The sequence below is a fragment of the Microtus ochrogaster genome, chromosome 5 (genome assembly GCF_000317375.1).
Source record: "Microtus ochrogaster isolate Prairie Vole_2 chromosome 5, MicOch1.0, whole genome shotgun sequence".
Classification (NCBI taxonomy): domain Eukaryota; kingdom Metazoa; phylum Chordata; class Mammalia; order Rodentia; family Cricetidae; genus Microtus; species Microtus ochrogaster.
The window spans coordinates 15637032-15652108 of record NC_022012.1 but is presented as its reverse complement, the minus strand read 5'-3'; the positions used below and the strand labels follow the sequence as shown (position 1 = coordinate 15652108).

The window sequence follows — 15077 nt, the reverse complement described above, 5'->3', positions numbered from 1 at the left end:
TTTTGTTTTTTTCGAGACAGGGTTTCTCTATGGCTTTTTTTTGGAGCCTGTCCTGGAACTAGCTCTGTAGACCAGGCTGGTCTTGAACTCACAGAGATCTGCCTGCCTCTGCCTCCCAAGTGCTGGGATTAAAGCCATGTGCCACCATCGCCCGGCTGGAACCAGTTGTTGTAGACCAGGTTGGCCTTGAACTCAGAGATCTACCTGCATCTGCCTCTCTGAGTTTGAAACCAACTTGGTCTACCTAGTGAGTTCCAGGTCAGAAAGTGCTAAATTGTGAGACCCTGTCTCTCTCTCTCTCTTTTTTTCCCCCTCCCCAAGACAGGGTTTCTCTGTGGTTTTGGAACCTGTTCTGGAAGTAGCTCTTGTAGACCAGGCTGGTCTCAAACTCACAGAGATCCGCCTGCCTCTGCCTCCCGAGTGTTGGGATTAAAGGTGCGTACCACTCTGGCCCAACTAGTTTCTGTTTTGTTTTTTACTGTAGAAGTGGTTTTTACGTCTAGTTCCCTAATGACTCCTGAGTGAGCATTGCTTCCTGTGTGTGTTAGCTTTTCAGACAGGGTCTGAGGCAGCCCAAGGCTGGCCTCAAACCAGCTGTGCAGGAGTGTCCTTGCCACAACTGGCCTTGGCTGTGCAGAGCCTCCACCAGAGCCCCCTTCTGGACTCCATGGCCACATAAGTGTGAACGGCAGGCTAAGCTGCCTGCAGGGACTGAGCCTGCACCCTAATGCTTCTCACACAGCCACCAACTGAGGAACAAATATCTAAGTTTATGGGGACCATTCTTATTCAAAACACGGTGGAATCCCAACACTGAAAAGGGAGACTCCAGCCTGGTGGTGGTGGAGCACACCTTTAATTCCAGCACTCTGGAGGCAGAGGCAGGCGGATCTCTGTGAGTTGAGGCCAGCCTGGTCTACAAGATCTAGTACCAGGACTGGCTCCAAAGCAACACAGAGAAACCCTGTCTCGAAAAAAAAAAGTCTGTAGTGACAGTTGTGTTAGAGGAACCAGACTTACAGAATAAAGAGACATACATACACAAGAGGGGTTATTAGAATGGTTTACAAACTGTGGCCCAACTAGTCCAACAATGGAAGGCCCAAGAATTCAGTAATTGTTCAGTCTGAGAGTCTGGATGTCTCAGCTGATCTTCAGTGTATGCTGGAATCCCAGAGAAGTGAAGGAATGGACTTGCCAAAGAGAATGAGGACCAGAGGGCAAGGAGGAAAATCTCCCTTCTTCCTTGTCCTTTACAGAGGCTGCCAGCAGAAGGTGTGGCCCAGACTAAAGGTGGATCTTCCCACCTTGAAAGATCTGGATTAGGGGCTGGAGAGATGGCTCAGTGGTTAAGAGCATTGCCTGCTCTTCCAAAGGTCCTGTGTTCAATTCCCAGCAACCACACGGTGGCTCACAACCATCTGTAATGAGGTCTGGTGCCCCCTTCTGGCCTTCAAGCATACACACAGACAGGATATTGGTATATATAATAAATAAATAAATATATATATAAAAAAGAGAAGATCTGGATTAAAAGTGGACCTCCCCATCTCAAATGATTTAATCAAAAATATCCCTCACAGGTATACCCAGATGTTTGGGTTTTAGTTAATTCCAGAGTCCCAGTGGGGAGGGGGTCACAGTGGGGAGGAGGAGTCCCAGTGGGGAGGGGGAGTCACAGTGGGGAGGGCAAACAAACAAAAACAAAAATAATAAAGAAATCAGAAGAAACACATACACTATTAAAACACAAACTCAGAAACCATAATTTATAAATAAACACAAGTAAGGTAAAGACCAGTAAGGTAAAAAATGCCCAGAGAAATCATTATGAGGTAAAAAAAAAACTCTAAAAATACCAATGAGCTCATTTTGTGTTGGCTACCTACTTCTGGGCAGGGCCTGCCCCTTGTGGCTTGTGTATTCAGTAAGACTCAAAACTATTTTCCTTTGACTGGTTGACACTTGGGGACAGCCTCTGGGTTAGGTATGGTGCTCATGTCTACTTCCCTCTCAGGGCTAGGATCCCAGCTGGCTTGAACCTGCCCTGTGCAGGCCCAGTGCGTGCTGCCAGGCTGAGTTCACGGGTCAGCTCTGCTGTGTCTAGACCTTGTTTTCACGGTGTCCTCCCTCCGCTCTGCCTCTTCTTTCACAACTTTCCTCAGCCCTGAGGGTGTGATGGAGACGTGTGGTCTAGGACTGAGTGTCCGATCTCTATTCTCTGCACATTGCCCACCGTGGGACTCTGTACTTGTTCCCATGGGTACAGAGGGATGTAATTAGGAGTTGTTTTGTTGCTACATTCTTTTAGCAGAACAGTAGTATTTGGCTTTCTACTAGGCCCATGGCCTATCTAGTCGCAAGTTCTAGGTCATCTGAGTAATGACAAGTGTGGGCTTCATCTCTTGGAACTGGTCTTAAATCCAACCATAAAGTAGTTAGTTTATGCCCACAAGTTTTGTGCTATGACTACACCAGCTTATCTAGCAGGCAGAAATCACCAGCGCAGATTGAAGGGTTTGTAGTAAGGCTGGTATTTACCTTTCTACGCTGGTCCACCTGCCTCTGTCTCCTGGATGATAGAATAAAAGGTGTGCACCACGACAACCCAGCTAAGTTTTTATCATCTCATTCTGTTAATTTCTTGTGCATTTAATTTAATTTCAAATTTTGTTTGCAGCTGCACATGTGTCCTGGGGGGGGGCAGGGAAGGTGTGCTATTTTAGAGCATTTTATTTGAGACAGTATTTCCAGTTGTGTAGAACTTAGTTTAATTTCAAATTTTTAAAGATTTTTTTTTTTTTGAAGACAGGGTTTCTGTGTAGCTTTGGAGCCTGTCCTGGAACTAGCTCTTATAGCCCAGGCTGGCCTCGAACTCACAGAGATCTGCCTACCTCTGCCTCCCGAGTACTGCCTTTAGGTTTTCCAGTTTGGTAGAGTATGGATTTTTTTTTTTTTTAAATCTTTGTCTGTGTGACAACAGCCCTGGATGTTCGAGAACCCACTTTGTGGACCAGGCTGGCTTTGAATGCCACCTACTTTTTTGCCTATCTAGTGCTGGGATTAAGGATGTGTGCCGCCACTGCCCAACTTCAAACTATTTTTTTCTTCTTTATCTTTTTCATGTGTGCATTCGTGTTTTGCCTGTATGATGTTTGTGTAAAGGTATCAGATCCCCTGAAACTGGCATGACAGGTAGTTATGAGCTGCTATATAGGTGCTGGGAATTGAACCTGTATCCTCTGGAAGAGCAGCCAGTGCTCTTAACCGCTGAGCCCTCTCTCCAAGCCCCCAAACTAAAACTACCTTTTTTCCTTTTGAGACAGGGTTTCTCTGAGCAACAGTCCTGGCTGTCCTGGAACTCTGTAGACCAGGCTGACCTCAAATTCACTGAGATCCACCTGCCTCTGTCTCCTGAGTGCTGGGATTAAAGGCCTGCACCACCACCGTCCGGTCAAATTACTTAAACATAAACAGCCAAGACCCACCTGCCTAGGGATGGTATACCACCTGCATAGTGGGCTAGGCCTTCCGGCTTCAGATTGCAATGAAAAAAAAAAATGCCCGCAAGGCAATTCTTCCTGTGAGAATCCCTTTTGCCAGATTTGTGTCAAGTGGATAAAAACTAACCAGCACGGTGGTGCGCACGTGCGTGTGCCTGTGATGTGTGTGCATGCAAGTCAGAGACAACTTGTGAGAGTCAGTTCTCTCCTTCTACCACGTGGGTCCTAGGGATTGAACTGAGGTAATCAGGTTTAGCAGCGAGGACCTTTATCCTCTGAGTATCTCGAGGCCAAAAAGATCCTTCGTAACAGTGCTAGTCTGGAACTATTTATGCACCCTAGGATGATCTCCAATTCAAACTCCTCAGAACTCCTGCCTCAGTCTCCCAAATGCTAGAGTTGGGGCTTATGTCAGCACGAACTCACTAGGACCTCTTGGCCCAAAGGTTTGAGACCAATTGGATACAGAGTGAGGGCGTGTTCTGCTCACCACCTAACAAGCACTCCCAACTTAAGGAGACCAAAATCCTTCTAAAGCGATGATGTAAGGTATAAACACAAAGCAGAGCTGGCGTTGAGTCTGGGGAGGCCATGCTCATGGAACAAGCGTCGCCAGAAGCTAACATCGGAGTACCGCCAGCACCCGGCCGGTCGCCGAAGAGCTTTGATGGACAGCTCCTGATCGGGATCCAACCCAGGACCCACCACTAACGGGTTTCGCCTACACCAGGCTGATCAATAGGCGACACGAGACTTGCATTGGAGTAGGGAGGACAGCAGGCGGTCCCACAGAGGACCCGCAAACCTCCCCGTTTAGTCATCTTAATTTTTGCCTGAAAAATTGCTTCATCATTTCAGGCCTGTCATTTCCCCCATCCCCAACTCCAGTGGTTAATAACAGATACGGAGAAGTTTCACAAAATTCTAGTCAGCGTTAGTGTGCCTTCTAACAGATTAGGCATTCGTCTGGGCAGCTCCCCTCTTTGGGACCCTTCACACAGCATTCAGCGGGTTTGGGGCCGAACATAGGCTCCAGCCAATGAGCTTTGCCGAAATGAGAGGTGGGCGGGACCAATGCTTAAAGGACCCGCATCCTGTGAGTAGCGTAGAACGTGATACGGACGATGGCGGCCGGCGCGGCCGTAGCCTTGGCCCTGTGGCTACTCCTGCGTGCAGTAGGAGTGGGAGAGGCGGGGCCGCCGCCCATTCAGGACGGCGAGTTTACATTTCTGCTTCCCGCAGGGAGGAAGCAATGCTTTTACCAGTCCGCGCCGGCCAATGCTAGTTTAGAGACCGAGTACCAGGTGAGAAGGTCCGGGGCTGGGGACGCGGCGTAGGACAAGGGGGTGTGGCCAGCAGGAGGGGCGTGGAGTGGGCGTGGCCGGGATGCCTATGGTCTCCTGGGCTAGGGGAGTTCCGAGCTGGAAGCTCTTTGGGTGGGTTTCAGGGGAATTCCCTGGTGGCTAGAGGGTCGGCGACCACTATATATTTGCAGCCAGGTAGACACCCACCTTGGACTGCTAAAGGGGGTGGTGGGGTGGCCTGATGAAAGACCTCGCGTGGAACGTTTTAGGGACCAGGAAGGAACCTTGCAGGTGCGTACGTCGGTGTACAGATAGGCCCTTAGGGCAGCGAGATGGCTCAATGGGTAAAAGAACTCGCAGCTAAACTAAACCCGATGTCCCGAGTTTCCTAGCTATGGTGGAGGTTGAGAACTGACTCCTGCATGCTGCCCTATGATCCCCACAAGCTACCCTCCTACCCCAATCATACACGGTTTGTTTTGAAGATAGGCTCCTAGTGGTTGTTTTTTCCAGTTCGGTTCAACCCAGTCCTTCTGTGGAAGATAGGCTGGGCTCAAACCTGCCCATTCCCCAACTCTTACCTGCTCTTCAGGTGATTGGAGGTGCGGGGCTGGATGTGGACTTCACCTTGGAGAGCCCTCAGGGTGTGCTGTTGGTCAGTGAGTCTCGAAAGGCTGATGGGGTGCACACGTGAGTGAAGTCTTGCCCTGTCTTGGTTCAGTTACAGCCCTGCAGCTCCCCAGTGGCCTCGGGTTACCATCCTACTGGCTCCACAGAGCAGCTGGCTGGTCACTCCAGGGTCACGTCTGTGTCTCATCTGTCTGCCCAGGGTGGAGCCTACTGAGGCCGGGGACTACAGGCTATGCTTTGACAATTCCTTCAGTACCATCTCAGAGAAGCTAGTGTTCTTCGAGCTCATCTTTGACAGTTTCCAGGATGAGGAAGAGGTGGAAGGTTGGGCTGAGGCTGTGGAGCCAGAGGAGATGCTTGATGTCAAAATGGAAGACATCAAGGTGAGTTGAGTGTGGTGGTGCATGCTTGTAATCCCAGCACTCAGGAGGTTGAGGCAGCATTCCAGTGAGTTCAAGACCAACCTGGGCTATAGCAAGAACCCATCTCACAAAACCAAAAGGGCTAGGGACCATTCAGTTGGTAGAGTGATACCCTAAGACGCATGAAGTTCCTACACCCAGCCCTCCATAAAACCAGTATGGGTTACACTTGGATACAAGAGGAGCACAAATTCAAGGCCACCCTTGACTTGCATATAAAGACCAGCCTTTGACACAAAAGAACCTATTTTATTTTATTTATTTATTTATTTATTTTTTTGGGTTTTTCGAGACAGGGTTTTTCTGTGGTTTTGGAGCCTGTCCTGGAACTAGCTCTTGTAGACCAGGTTGGTCTCGAACTCACAGAGATCCGCCTGCCTCTGCCTCCCGAGTGCTGGGATTAAAGGCGTGCGCCACCACCGCCCGGCAAAAGATCCTATTTTAAAGGCTGGTGAAATGGTTTAGCAGGCAGGCAAAGGCAACTGCCACCAAGCCTAACTACCTGAGACCTACACAGTGGCAGGAGAGAACTGATCCCTGCAAGCTGTCCTCTGACCTCCACATGAACGCACAGTATGTGCACCCTCTGACCTGTAAGAAAAAAGGCCTTACCTAAAAACAAACAAGAAAACATCATGGGGAAAAATGGAAAAAACAAAAAATACTGGATTTCTAGGAGAGGATGTGAGACAGAAGACCAGAGAGGCAAATTAACTTGCTGACAGTCACACAGGCAGTGAACGGCACGAGTGAGGATTTGGCTTAGGCAGCCTGACCCTGTCTTTTTGACTTGGCAGGAATCCATAGAGACGATGAGGACCCGGCTGGAACGGAGCATCCAGATGCTGACTCTGCTACGAGCCTTTGAGGCACGTGATCGGAACCTTCAGGAAGACAACCTGGGGCGGGTCAACTTCTGGTCAGCTGCCAATGTGGCTGTGCTGCTGTTGGTGGCCGTCCTGCAGGTCTGCACACTCAAGCGCTTCTTCCACAACAAGCGTCCTGTACCCACGTAGCCCCGGCCACGGAGGATGAGTCAAACAGTGGAGGCCATCAGGCCTGTGTGACTTGTGGAGACCTCCCCGGACTCAGAGAGGACCCCGTGTATCCATCCCTTCCTGGGTGAGCAGGGAGTGCAAGTGGATTGCAGACCCCTTGGATGGGGAGGCTCAGCACCAGTGCCTGTTTGTCGGAAGCTGAAGTGTTAGGCGCAGCGGTGTGGGGCTATATGGCTCACAGATGCCCTGGTTTCTCCTGATATTGTGCCTTAGCCTAAGTCTTCCAGCCATCAGGATGTGTCAAGCTGTGCAGCTGCCCCTGGCCCTTACCCCAGCTGGACACACCCCACCCGTAATGTCTCTGCTCGTTCCTGGGGATAAGCCTACTTTGCTAGGGTCTGGGAAGGAGACACACCTGCAGAGTTCTTGCCAGGACAGTCACTTTTATTTGATAGGAAAGAGCCCTGGCTCCTCGGCCCAATGGGAGCCAGCTGGTTGGGGGGACTGATGACAGAACTCCAAGAGGAACCTTTCCTTCTCTCTGGGTGCAGCCCACCAGAGTCTACCTACAAGCCTCAAGGAACAAAGGGCATCTGTCTTGGGCACTGGGGTCAATAAATTATGGTCAGAAAAATTAATAGTGCCTGGTGACTTGGGCTCAGGGACAGCAGCTTGGGACAGACCTAGCCTCAAGCCAGGCAGCCAGGAAGGCGGGAGGGCACTCCCACGAAGCTCAGAAGAAAGGCCGGGCAGGAGCCGATGGAGGTGGTCGCCTGGCACAAAAGAAAAAGATCATAAAGCAAAGTTGAACCATGTCCCCTATAGAGCTAATGGGGGACCTGGAAGTGGGCCTGGCCACAGTGCCGTTCGGGGTAGTGGCTAGAATTTCTGTTTCCTATGAGCACTGGGAGAGGGGGTCCTATTCCCGGAGTGGTAGAGAGGTGTTCAGAAGAAATGACAGGAGACACATATAAGTGAGGGAAGAGTGGACAGTCTCCCCCTGGCCTGGGACAGACACAAAAGGCCCACACACAGAGCCACCAGCGGGGCTTCCCTTTATTTTAGTTTATTAATAAGATATACAGAGGCAGGCACTTAACAGTGGTCAAACCAAGCAGTGGGGACAGGATCTGTACAGAGGCACCAGGTCCACCCTGTGGGGATGGGTCAGCTGGGAGCCAGAAGGCCCCTGATGTTTCCCCAGTTCACATAGCCCAAACCACACCAGGGCTGAGGAGAGTGAGGCAGGCCAGAGCTGAGGTGCTCCAGGCCTGAGGAAGGCACAAAGGCACCTCTGGCTATCGAGACTGGGCTGGGCTCAGGTTGTGTGGTTAATATGGCCAAAGAAGATATATATATACAACTTGAGCCAGGTAGGTGGCCAGCACTGGGCCAGTTGGGCCTGGCTCACTCCTGAAGAGCCCTTAGGAAATGTTGGACAGTTGCTGTACCCCAAGAAAGAACAAAGGCTTACAGTCTGTAGAGAAGCCCCTGGTAGAGTTCCCCTACACCAGCCTGGATCTTTCTTTCCAGATGGTCCCAAGGATGCAGTTCCTACTGCCAACCAGACAGTTCTCCTCAACCCAAAGTGCAAAGCCCCCATGTCCTGTTGTCTGGGACCCCACCCACCCCCTCATTGTCATGTCCACCAGGCTAGGGAGGAAAGGGTAGGGGTTGCCCACAAGAGCCTGGTCCCACCATGGGAGGGGAGCAGTAGTGGGGCCCAAACCAAAGCTCTCCTGCACTGTGGGTGCACGAGGACCCCCCAGAACACTGCCCCCTGCAGCCTAGTCGAGCAGGGACGGCTCGGCCGGGCGGATAATGGTAGGCCGACTGGGCGCAGCGGGTGCTCTTCTGCTGCAAAGAGAGTAAGACATGGGAGGTGGAGGGCAGTGAGGCCAGACGCAGGGTGAGGATGAGGACCCCACCCATCCAGCCCACCCCAGGTGCTCCCAAAGTTGGGGCACCAGGAGGAGTATTACAGGTATTTTCCTGGTATCTCCATGTCACTAGCTGGCTTGGGTAGCACAGGCAAGTTCTGGGCCTTAGGAGGAGCTGGTCTTTCCTTCACCAAGAGGGGTCTGGGGGACTGAACTCTGGTCACAAGGCTTGGTAGCAAGCACTTTTACCAGATGTGTCATCTTGCCCACTTCCCTGCCCTCCTCGGACCTCAGAAATGGAGACCGGAACCTAGCTGACCAGGTATTAGTGATAACCTAGGGTTAGGGGGACATGAAACCTGCTGCTTAAGAGGACAGGCCAGGAGCCGTGAGGTCAGCTGATCCATTGTCCTATGGCTAAGTGGGATTGGCCCCTCTAGGGCTCAGTTTCTCAGCACACAAGCAGCAATGCCTGCACTACTCGATGTCTTGTTGGAGCTACACTGGAAGTCATCAGAATGGAGGCAGTCAGAGTCAACTAAGGAACCCCAGGATGCAGGCTGTGGACCTTACCTGGGCACTCCTGGAGGGATACCAGGGGGAATCCGTGCTGGCCGAGATGGTATCTGAGGTGGCGCTGAGAAAGGGTCGTTGTTGGCAAACGCGTTCTGTGGTCCAGGCCGGGATGGGATGGGGGGTGCTGAGAAGGAGGCTGCAGGCCCCACAGGCACAGGAATCAGGGGAGGCCCTGGTGTGGGACCCCGCACGGCAGGAGGCCGGCCTGGTGGGTGCACGCTGGACACAGGCCGGCGCTGTGGAGTGGGGCTGTGGAGGAGGGAGAGGCTGTAAGCTGGAGGAATCATACTGTGAACACCTGTAAGCGAATGCCACGAGGACAGAGCCCCGGCAGCCACCAGCCTGAGCTACAGCATTCCAGGTTACTAGGGTTGCTATGTCCTGACAGGACAGCTCTGAGGACGGTGTGTCCAGACTGCTGTACAGCCCAAGACCCTTCCAGAGCCTCTATCTGTGAGGTACCTGTCTGCCCTGTTCCCCACTGGTCCTAGAGACCTCAGTCTTCCCAGGTCTGGGCTCTGGTCCTCTTCCTGAGGGATCCAGTGTCCTGAAGTTTCAGTAGGTCCAATGCACTGACATTCCCTTGACCGTGGCTGCTTAGATGTCTCTCTGGCCCACGCTTCCCATCTTGAGGCTATGGAATCCTAGGTTCTATGGGCTAGAGGGCTCTGTTTGCCTTAATCTTCCCCTGTGCCCTTCGCTATGTCTAGGAGAAAGACCTCTGTGGTAGCTGTTCCCTGGGCTGTGGAGACTTAGGACGTTTTCCTCCAACGATGTGGCTCAGATTGGCCTTTGGAGGCCATGGCTCCCCTAGTGGCTTTAGGCAGGACAGGTTCTCAGGCCTGTGTGTTGTCCCATTCAGCTGTGACCTATCTCCTGATTGGACCAAGGAACAGAAGGGTGGAGCTTGTATGGGCACAAGGGGGGACAAACTGCCCTCCAGACCTGTGTCCACTGGTGTTCTGGAGCCACGTGTCATCAACAGGTGGGGGTACAGGCGTGGATACTGTGCTGGTACTGATGTCCCCAATGATGTTGAGTGCTTCCTTGAGCGCATGGTACATGCGCAGCATGTCGTCCCGACGCTGAGCCTGCTCTGCTGACTCTTCCATGAGGCTACTCTGGTCTGCTGATGAGTACAGGTAGGCCAGCAGCTCATGGTGGATGAAGGCCTTTGTCTGAGGACAATGGTGGGAGAGATCAGACCCTTACACTAGCCAAGAGCTCAGAAGCCTAATGTGATTAGAAAAACATCCATCACAGGCTAAGGTTTAGCCATAGAAACTGCCTAAAATCAACCCTCCAGTGAGAAGTAGGGGTGTGGCTCAGCTGTAGAGCCCCTGCCTAGATTCCCCTAATGGCGGAGGTAGAGGTGCAGCTCAATAATCCAAAGCTTGCCTAACATGCACCATGCTTTGGGTTTAATCCCCAACATTACAAAAAGCAACTAACCAACAACAAAAAACCCAACAACAAAAACAAAAAGCCACCTAAACAAACCAACTTGTTCTAACCTTGAAGGACATGTGGTTGTAGGGAAATAACTTAGGACCTCTGAAAGAACAGCCCGTACTCTTAACTGTCGTCTCTCCAGCTCCTAATTTGTTCTTAAATTAATTTTATGTACTCATTTATTTATCAGTCTGGTGTGTGTGTGTGTGTGTGTGTGTGTGTGTGTATATGCGTGCGCCATGGTGTGCATGTCAGAGGACAGCTTTGTGGACTGGAAAGTTCCAGGGCAAGTGCCTTTATCTTCTGAGCCACCTTGCTTGCCTTGGTTTTGGTTTTAGAGACAGGGTCTTTTTTTTTTTTTTTTTTTTTTTTGGTTTTTCGAGACAGGGTTTCTCTGTGGCTTTGGAGCCTGTCCTGGAACTAGCTCTGTAGACCAGGCTGGTCTCGAACTCACAGAGATCGCCTGCCTCTGCCTCCCGAGTGCTGGGATTAAAGGCGTGCGCCACCATCGCCCGGCAGAGACAGGGTCTTAAATAATCAAGGATCCCCTCAAAGTGTCTATGTAGCTGAGGATGAAGGTGAACTTCTGATCCTCCGGCCTCTACACTCCGGTGCCGGGCTGACAGGTGTACTATAAAATGCCTGTTTTTGTGGTGCTGCGGCTGGATGTCCAGCCCACCAAGCCTCAGCTAAGACCTTGGCTAATTTGGAACTTCCCACTTACATTGTTGATCATGAGGTGCATGATGGTCTTTGGCATGAGGTCACGGATGGACTTGTTGATGATGGCCACATAGGAGTCCACCAGGTTCCGGATGGTCTCTACCTGCCGTTCCAGCTGCGGGTCCATGGAGAAGGTGTTCTCTTGTGCTCCATCCTCATTCTCCGCCTGCACGGGACACAGAGAAGGTGAGCACGGCCGAAAAGGCCGAGCAGCCATAGCTAAGAACTACATGCTCTTGGAACTATGTGCCTACTCTGCTGACAGCCAACCCCCTCTCAAGTGGGTTCCTTACAGTGCTGTTAGATCAGCTGGTCTGTGCTGGGGTATACTGAAAGTCAGGCTGGACTCTTCCCAGGGGATGGGGACACACACCAGGATTCTGTAGTGACTTCACCCCAAGGACAGGAGTAAAAAAGACAAGATGAGTACCAAGTCCACCTGCCTTTCAGGCCATGGATTCTGCTAGAAAACCTTCTGGACTCTAATGACAAACTATGCTCACTCTGCCTTGCTTGCTCCAGTGGGTGTCAGCTATGTGTTCTGAGTTATGGTTTGACTATGGGATGCTAGGGTTCAGGTATTGGTATTTGGGTTCCAGGGGCTGCTGTAATTTTTAAGACTTATTTTCATTTATGTGTACATCAATGTTGGTACGTGTATATGCCATATGTGTGCAGTGTCCACAGAGGCCAGAAGAGGGTGTCAGATCCCCTGGAACTGGAGTTATAGACAGCTGTGAGCTGTAATGTGGGTGCTGAGAACTGAACGGGTCCTCTTGAAGAGTGGCCAGTCTTTTATCTGCTGAGCCATATTTCTAGAACAGCACTGTATTTGTGAAGCTCTTGAATCTTCAGGAAGTGTGGCTTAGCTGGAGGCTGCATCCCTGGAGACACCTGGCCCTGTCACATCTTCCCCTTTCCTGCCTCTGAACCTCGATCACTGCCAGGATAGATAACGTAAGCAGAGCAGCTATGTACGGAGGCGAGCAGGACACCTCTCTCTTAGCTGTGTGTATCAGGTATTTCCTGATTTGTGTCCATCTGTATGTATGTATATGTGAGTATCACCCCTACAAGCTGTTCCTCCTGCTTCTGCTTTCCAAGTGCTGGGATTAAAGAACTGTGTCACCAACGCCTGGCAGTTTTTAAATTTTTAAAATTAAATTTTATGCCAGGTGTGGTAGCCCAAGTCTTTAATTCTAGTACTCAGAAGGTAGAGGCAGATAAATCTCTGTGAGCTGTGGGCTAGGCAGAGCCACACAGAGTCCCAGCCTCAAAAAACAAAACAAAAAATAACAACAAAACCCTCGAAAAACCCACATTTATGTTTTGTGCATGTATATATTTGTATGAACATGTGTGTGCTGTGCCATGGCACATGTGTGTAGGTCAGAAAACAACTTGTGGGAATCAGTTCTCCATTATGTGGGTCTTAGGGCTCAAACTTGCATCATACGGCTTTGCAGCAGCAGCTTCAGTCCCTTAATCATCTTACTGGCCCTCATTTTGAGAAAGGTACTCTCTCTGAATTTGGAGTGCACTGATTTTTCTAGGCTGCCTGTTAAGTGGGCTTCAGAGATCCATACACTGTTTTCATCCCAGGTGCCTGTACTGTGCAAGACTGCGGTTACAGGCAGACACACGGTTTGTGTCTGGCTTTCTACTAGGGTTCTGGGGACCCAAACTAAAGTCTTCTTACACAGCAGGTACTTTTCATCTGAGCTATCTTCCTAGTCTCTCACTGCATTAATGATTGATTGGCCTGTTTTTTTTTTTTTTTTTTTTTTTGGTTTTTCGAGATAGGGTTTCTCTGTGGTTTTGGAGCCTGTCCTGGAACTAGCTCTGTAGACCAGGCTGGTCTCGAACTCACAGAGATCCGCCTGCCTCTGCCTCCCGAGTGCTGGGATTAAAGGCGTGCGCCACCATCGCCCGGCTTGGCCTGGTTTTTTGAGACAGGTGTGTAGCTCTGGCTGGCCTAGAACTCACTGGGAAGACCAGAGTTACTTTTTGAGACAAGTCTCTCATCAGGACCAGGGGTACTGATGTGGCGAGGCCGGCAGGCTACAGGGCTGCAGCAGTCCACCTCTCCCTGCCTCCCCGGTACCAGGACTGCAAGCACGCACCACCACACTTGGTTGTTGTTTATGTGAGTTCGAGGGATTGACCGCAGGTCCTTATGCTTGTAGTGCAAACATCTAAGCCATTTCCATAGACTCTGGCAGGTATTTTTACCACAGCAAAGAAAATTTTTACCACTGACACTTGTGGCCTAGAAATGACTAGTCCCTTCTCCCAGGCAGCCTCTGGTATGTCATCTATGCAGGGAACTTAGCTCCTTACCTGGTCCTTCTCGGGGTAGACCCCAGCTCGCAGGAACGAAGCCTTCCAGCTGTCCACGTCTTCCTGGGAATCACATGCCAGTTCGATTTGTCGTAGGTCCTTGTAGACATTCCTGGAGTAGGCGGTAGAAAGGGACTTGGCTGACCACTAAAAGCAGGGGTCTGGGGGTAGGGTGTGTCTCTGCCTGACCTAGGCATAAAGGTACTGTCCCCAGTTTGTTATAGGGCTTCTGGGTGTGTGTGCATGTATACTTTAGCGCACCAAGTACCACAAACACACACACAATCATCAGAGCAAGTGAATATGGCACAGTGTTGATAGCTTGTCACTTATTTATAGGGCAGGGCTTGCTACACAGCCAAGGCCAGCCTCACACTTAGAACGTCCTGCCTCAGGCTCCTGTGTGCTGGGTTAGAGGTGTGTGCCACCATGCCTGTCATTCCAACATGGTATTTGAGCTCAGTCATTTTGTCTCTGTATTATCAACTTGACACAGGTCTGCCTGCGGAGCACAAGCTCACTGTTGTGGGGAGACTCAAACTCAGTAGAGTGGCACACGACACCATGCAGTCCCTAGGCAGGGGGGAAAAGCCTGGGCCACCAGCAAGGGAAAGGGAATGAGTTAAGCACGCAAGCCCTCATCTGTTTCTGACGGGGATGTCTCAGGCTCCTGCTGTCCAGACTGCCTCACTTTTTGTCCCCCACCCCACCCCGGATTTTCAAGACAGGGTTTCTCTGGAGCCCTGGCTGTCCTGAAAGTCTATCTGTAGACCAGGCTAGCCTCGAACTCAAGAGAACCATGTGCCTCTGCTCTGGCTTGGAAACTCCCACTGAGGTGTCTACAGGGAAGACCACAGTTAACAATGTCCATCAGAACTTCCAACCACAGCAGAAACAAACTCAACCTGCACTGCCTGGTGTGGCTGCCCCAGACAACGGATAGCTGAAAATTCTCAATTATTATGATGGTTGTATGTGTGTGTGTGTGTGTGTGTGTGTGTGTGTGTCTGTCTGTCTGTCCATGCACGAAGGCCATCTTTATGTTCATTCTAGAGAATGAATTTGGGCCACTTCATCAGCTCACTTTCACTGGGGGACTCCGGGCAGGCACTCTGTCACTGAGCACCATGTACACCTTCTATCACTGAATGCTCTCTATACATGAGGAGTGAGACCAGGGCAAGTTAGCAGGTCAGTCTGTGGGCACGGAGGTGTGCACGGCAGGTAGAGGCTAGAATCAGCACGGTGC

At 51.0% G+C, this 15077-nt stretch overlaps 2 protein-coding genes across 11 annotated transcripts in view; one reads left to right on the top strand and one right to left on the bottom strand.

Annotated features, from left to right (window-relative positions):
* Positions 1–4609: 4609 nt before the first annotated feature.
* Tmed1 (transmembrane p24 trafficking protein 1) lies at positions 4610–7485 on the top strand. Its single transcript, XM_005346898.3, has 4 exons — positions 4610–4807; positions 5400–5497; positions 5637–5820; positions 6657–7485. The coding sequence occupies exons 1-4, from the start codon at positions 4628–4630 to the stop codon at positions 6873–6875; spliced, it is 681 nt and encodes a 226-aa protein (XP_005346955.1). The 5' UTR covers positions 4610–4627; the 3' UTR covers positions 6876–7485.
* Positions 7281–15077, bottom strand: part of Dnm2 (dynamin 2) — a 91339-nt gene continuing 83542 nt past the window's right edge. For 4 of the 10 annotated variants that reach the window (XM_005346907.2, XM_013346250.2, XM_013346249.2 and 1 more), the window contains 5 exons: positions 13829–13940; positions 11490–11654; positions 10259–10491; positions 9311–9562; positions 7281–7630 (listed from right to left, as the gene is read on the bottom strand). In XM_005346907.2, the coding sequence (XP_005346964.1) occupies positions 7591–7630; positions 9311–9562; positions 10259–10491; positions 11490–11654; positions 13829–13940 (802 nt within the window). In that variant the 3' untranslated portion in view covers positions 7281–7590. The other 6 variants (XM_005346900.2, XM_005346904.2, XM_005346901.2 and 3 more) reach the window with 2 other exon arrangements.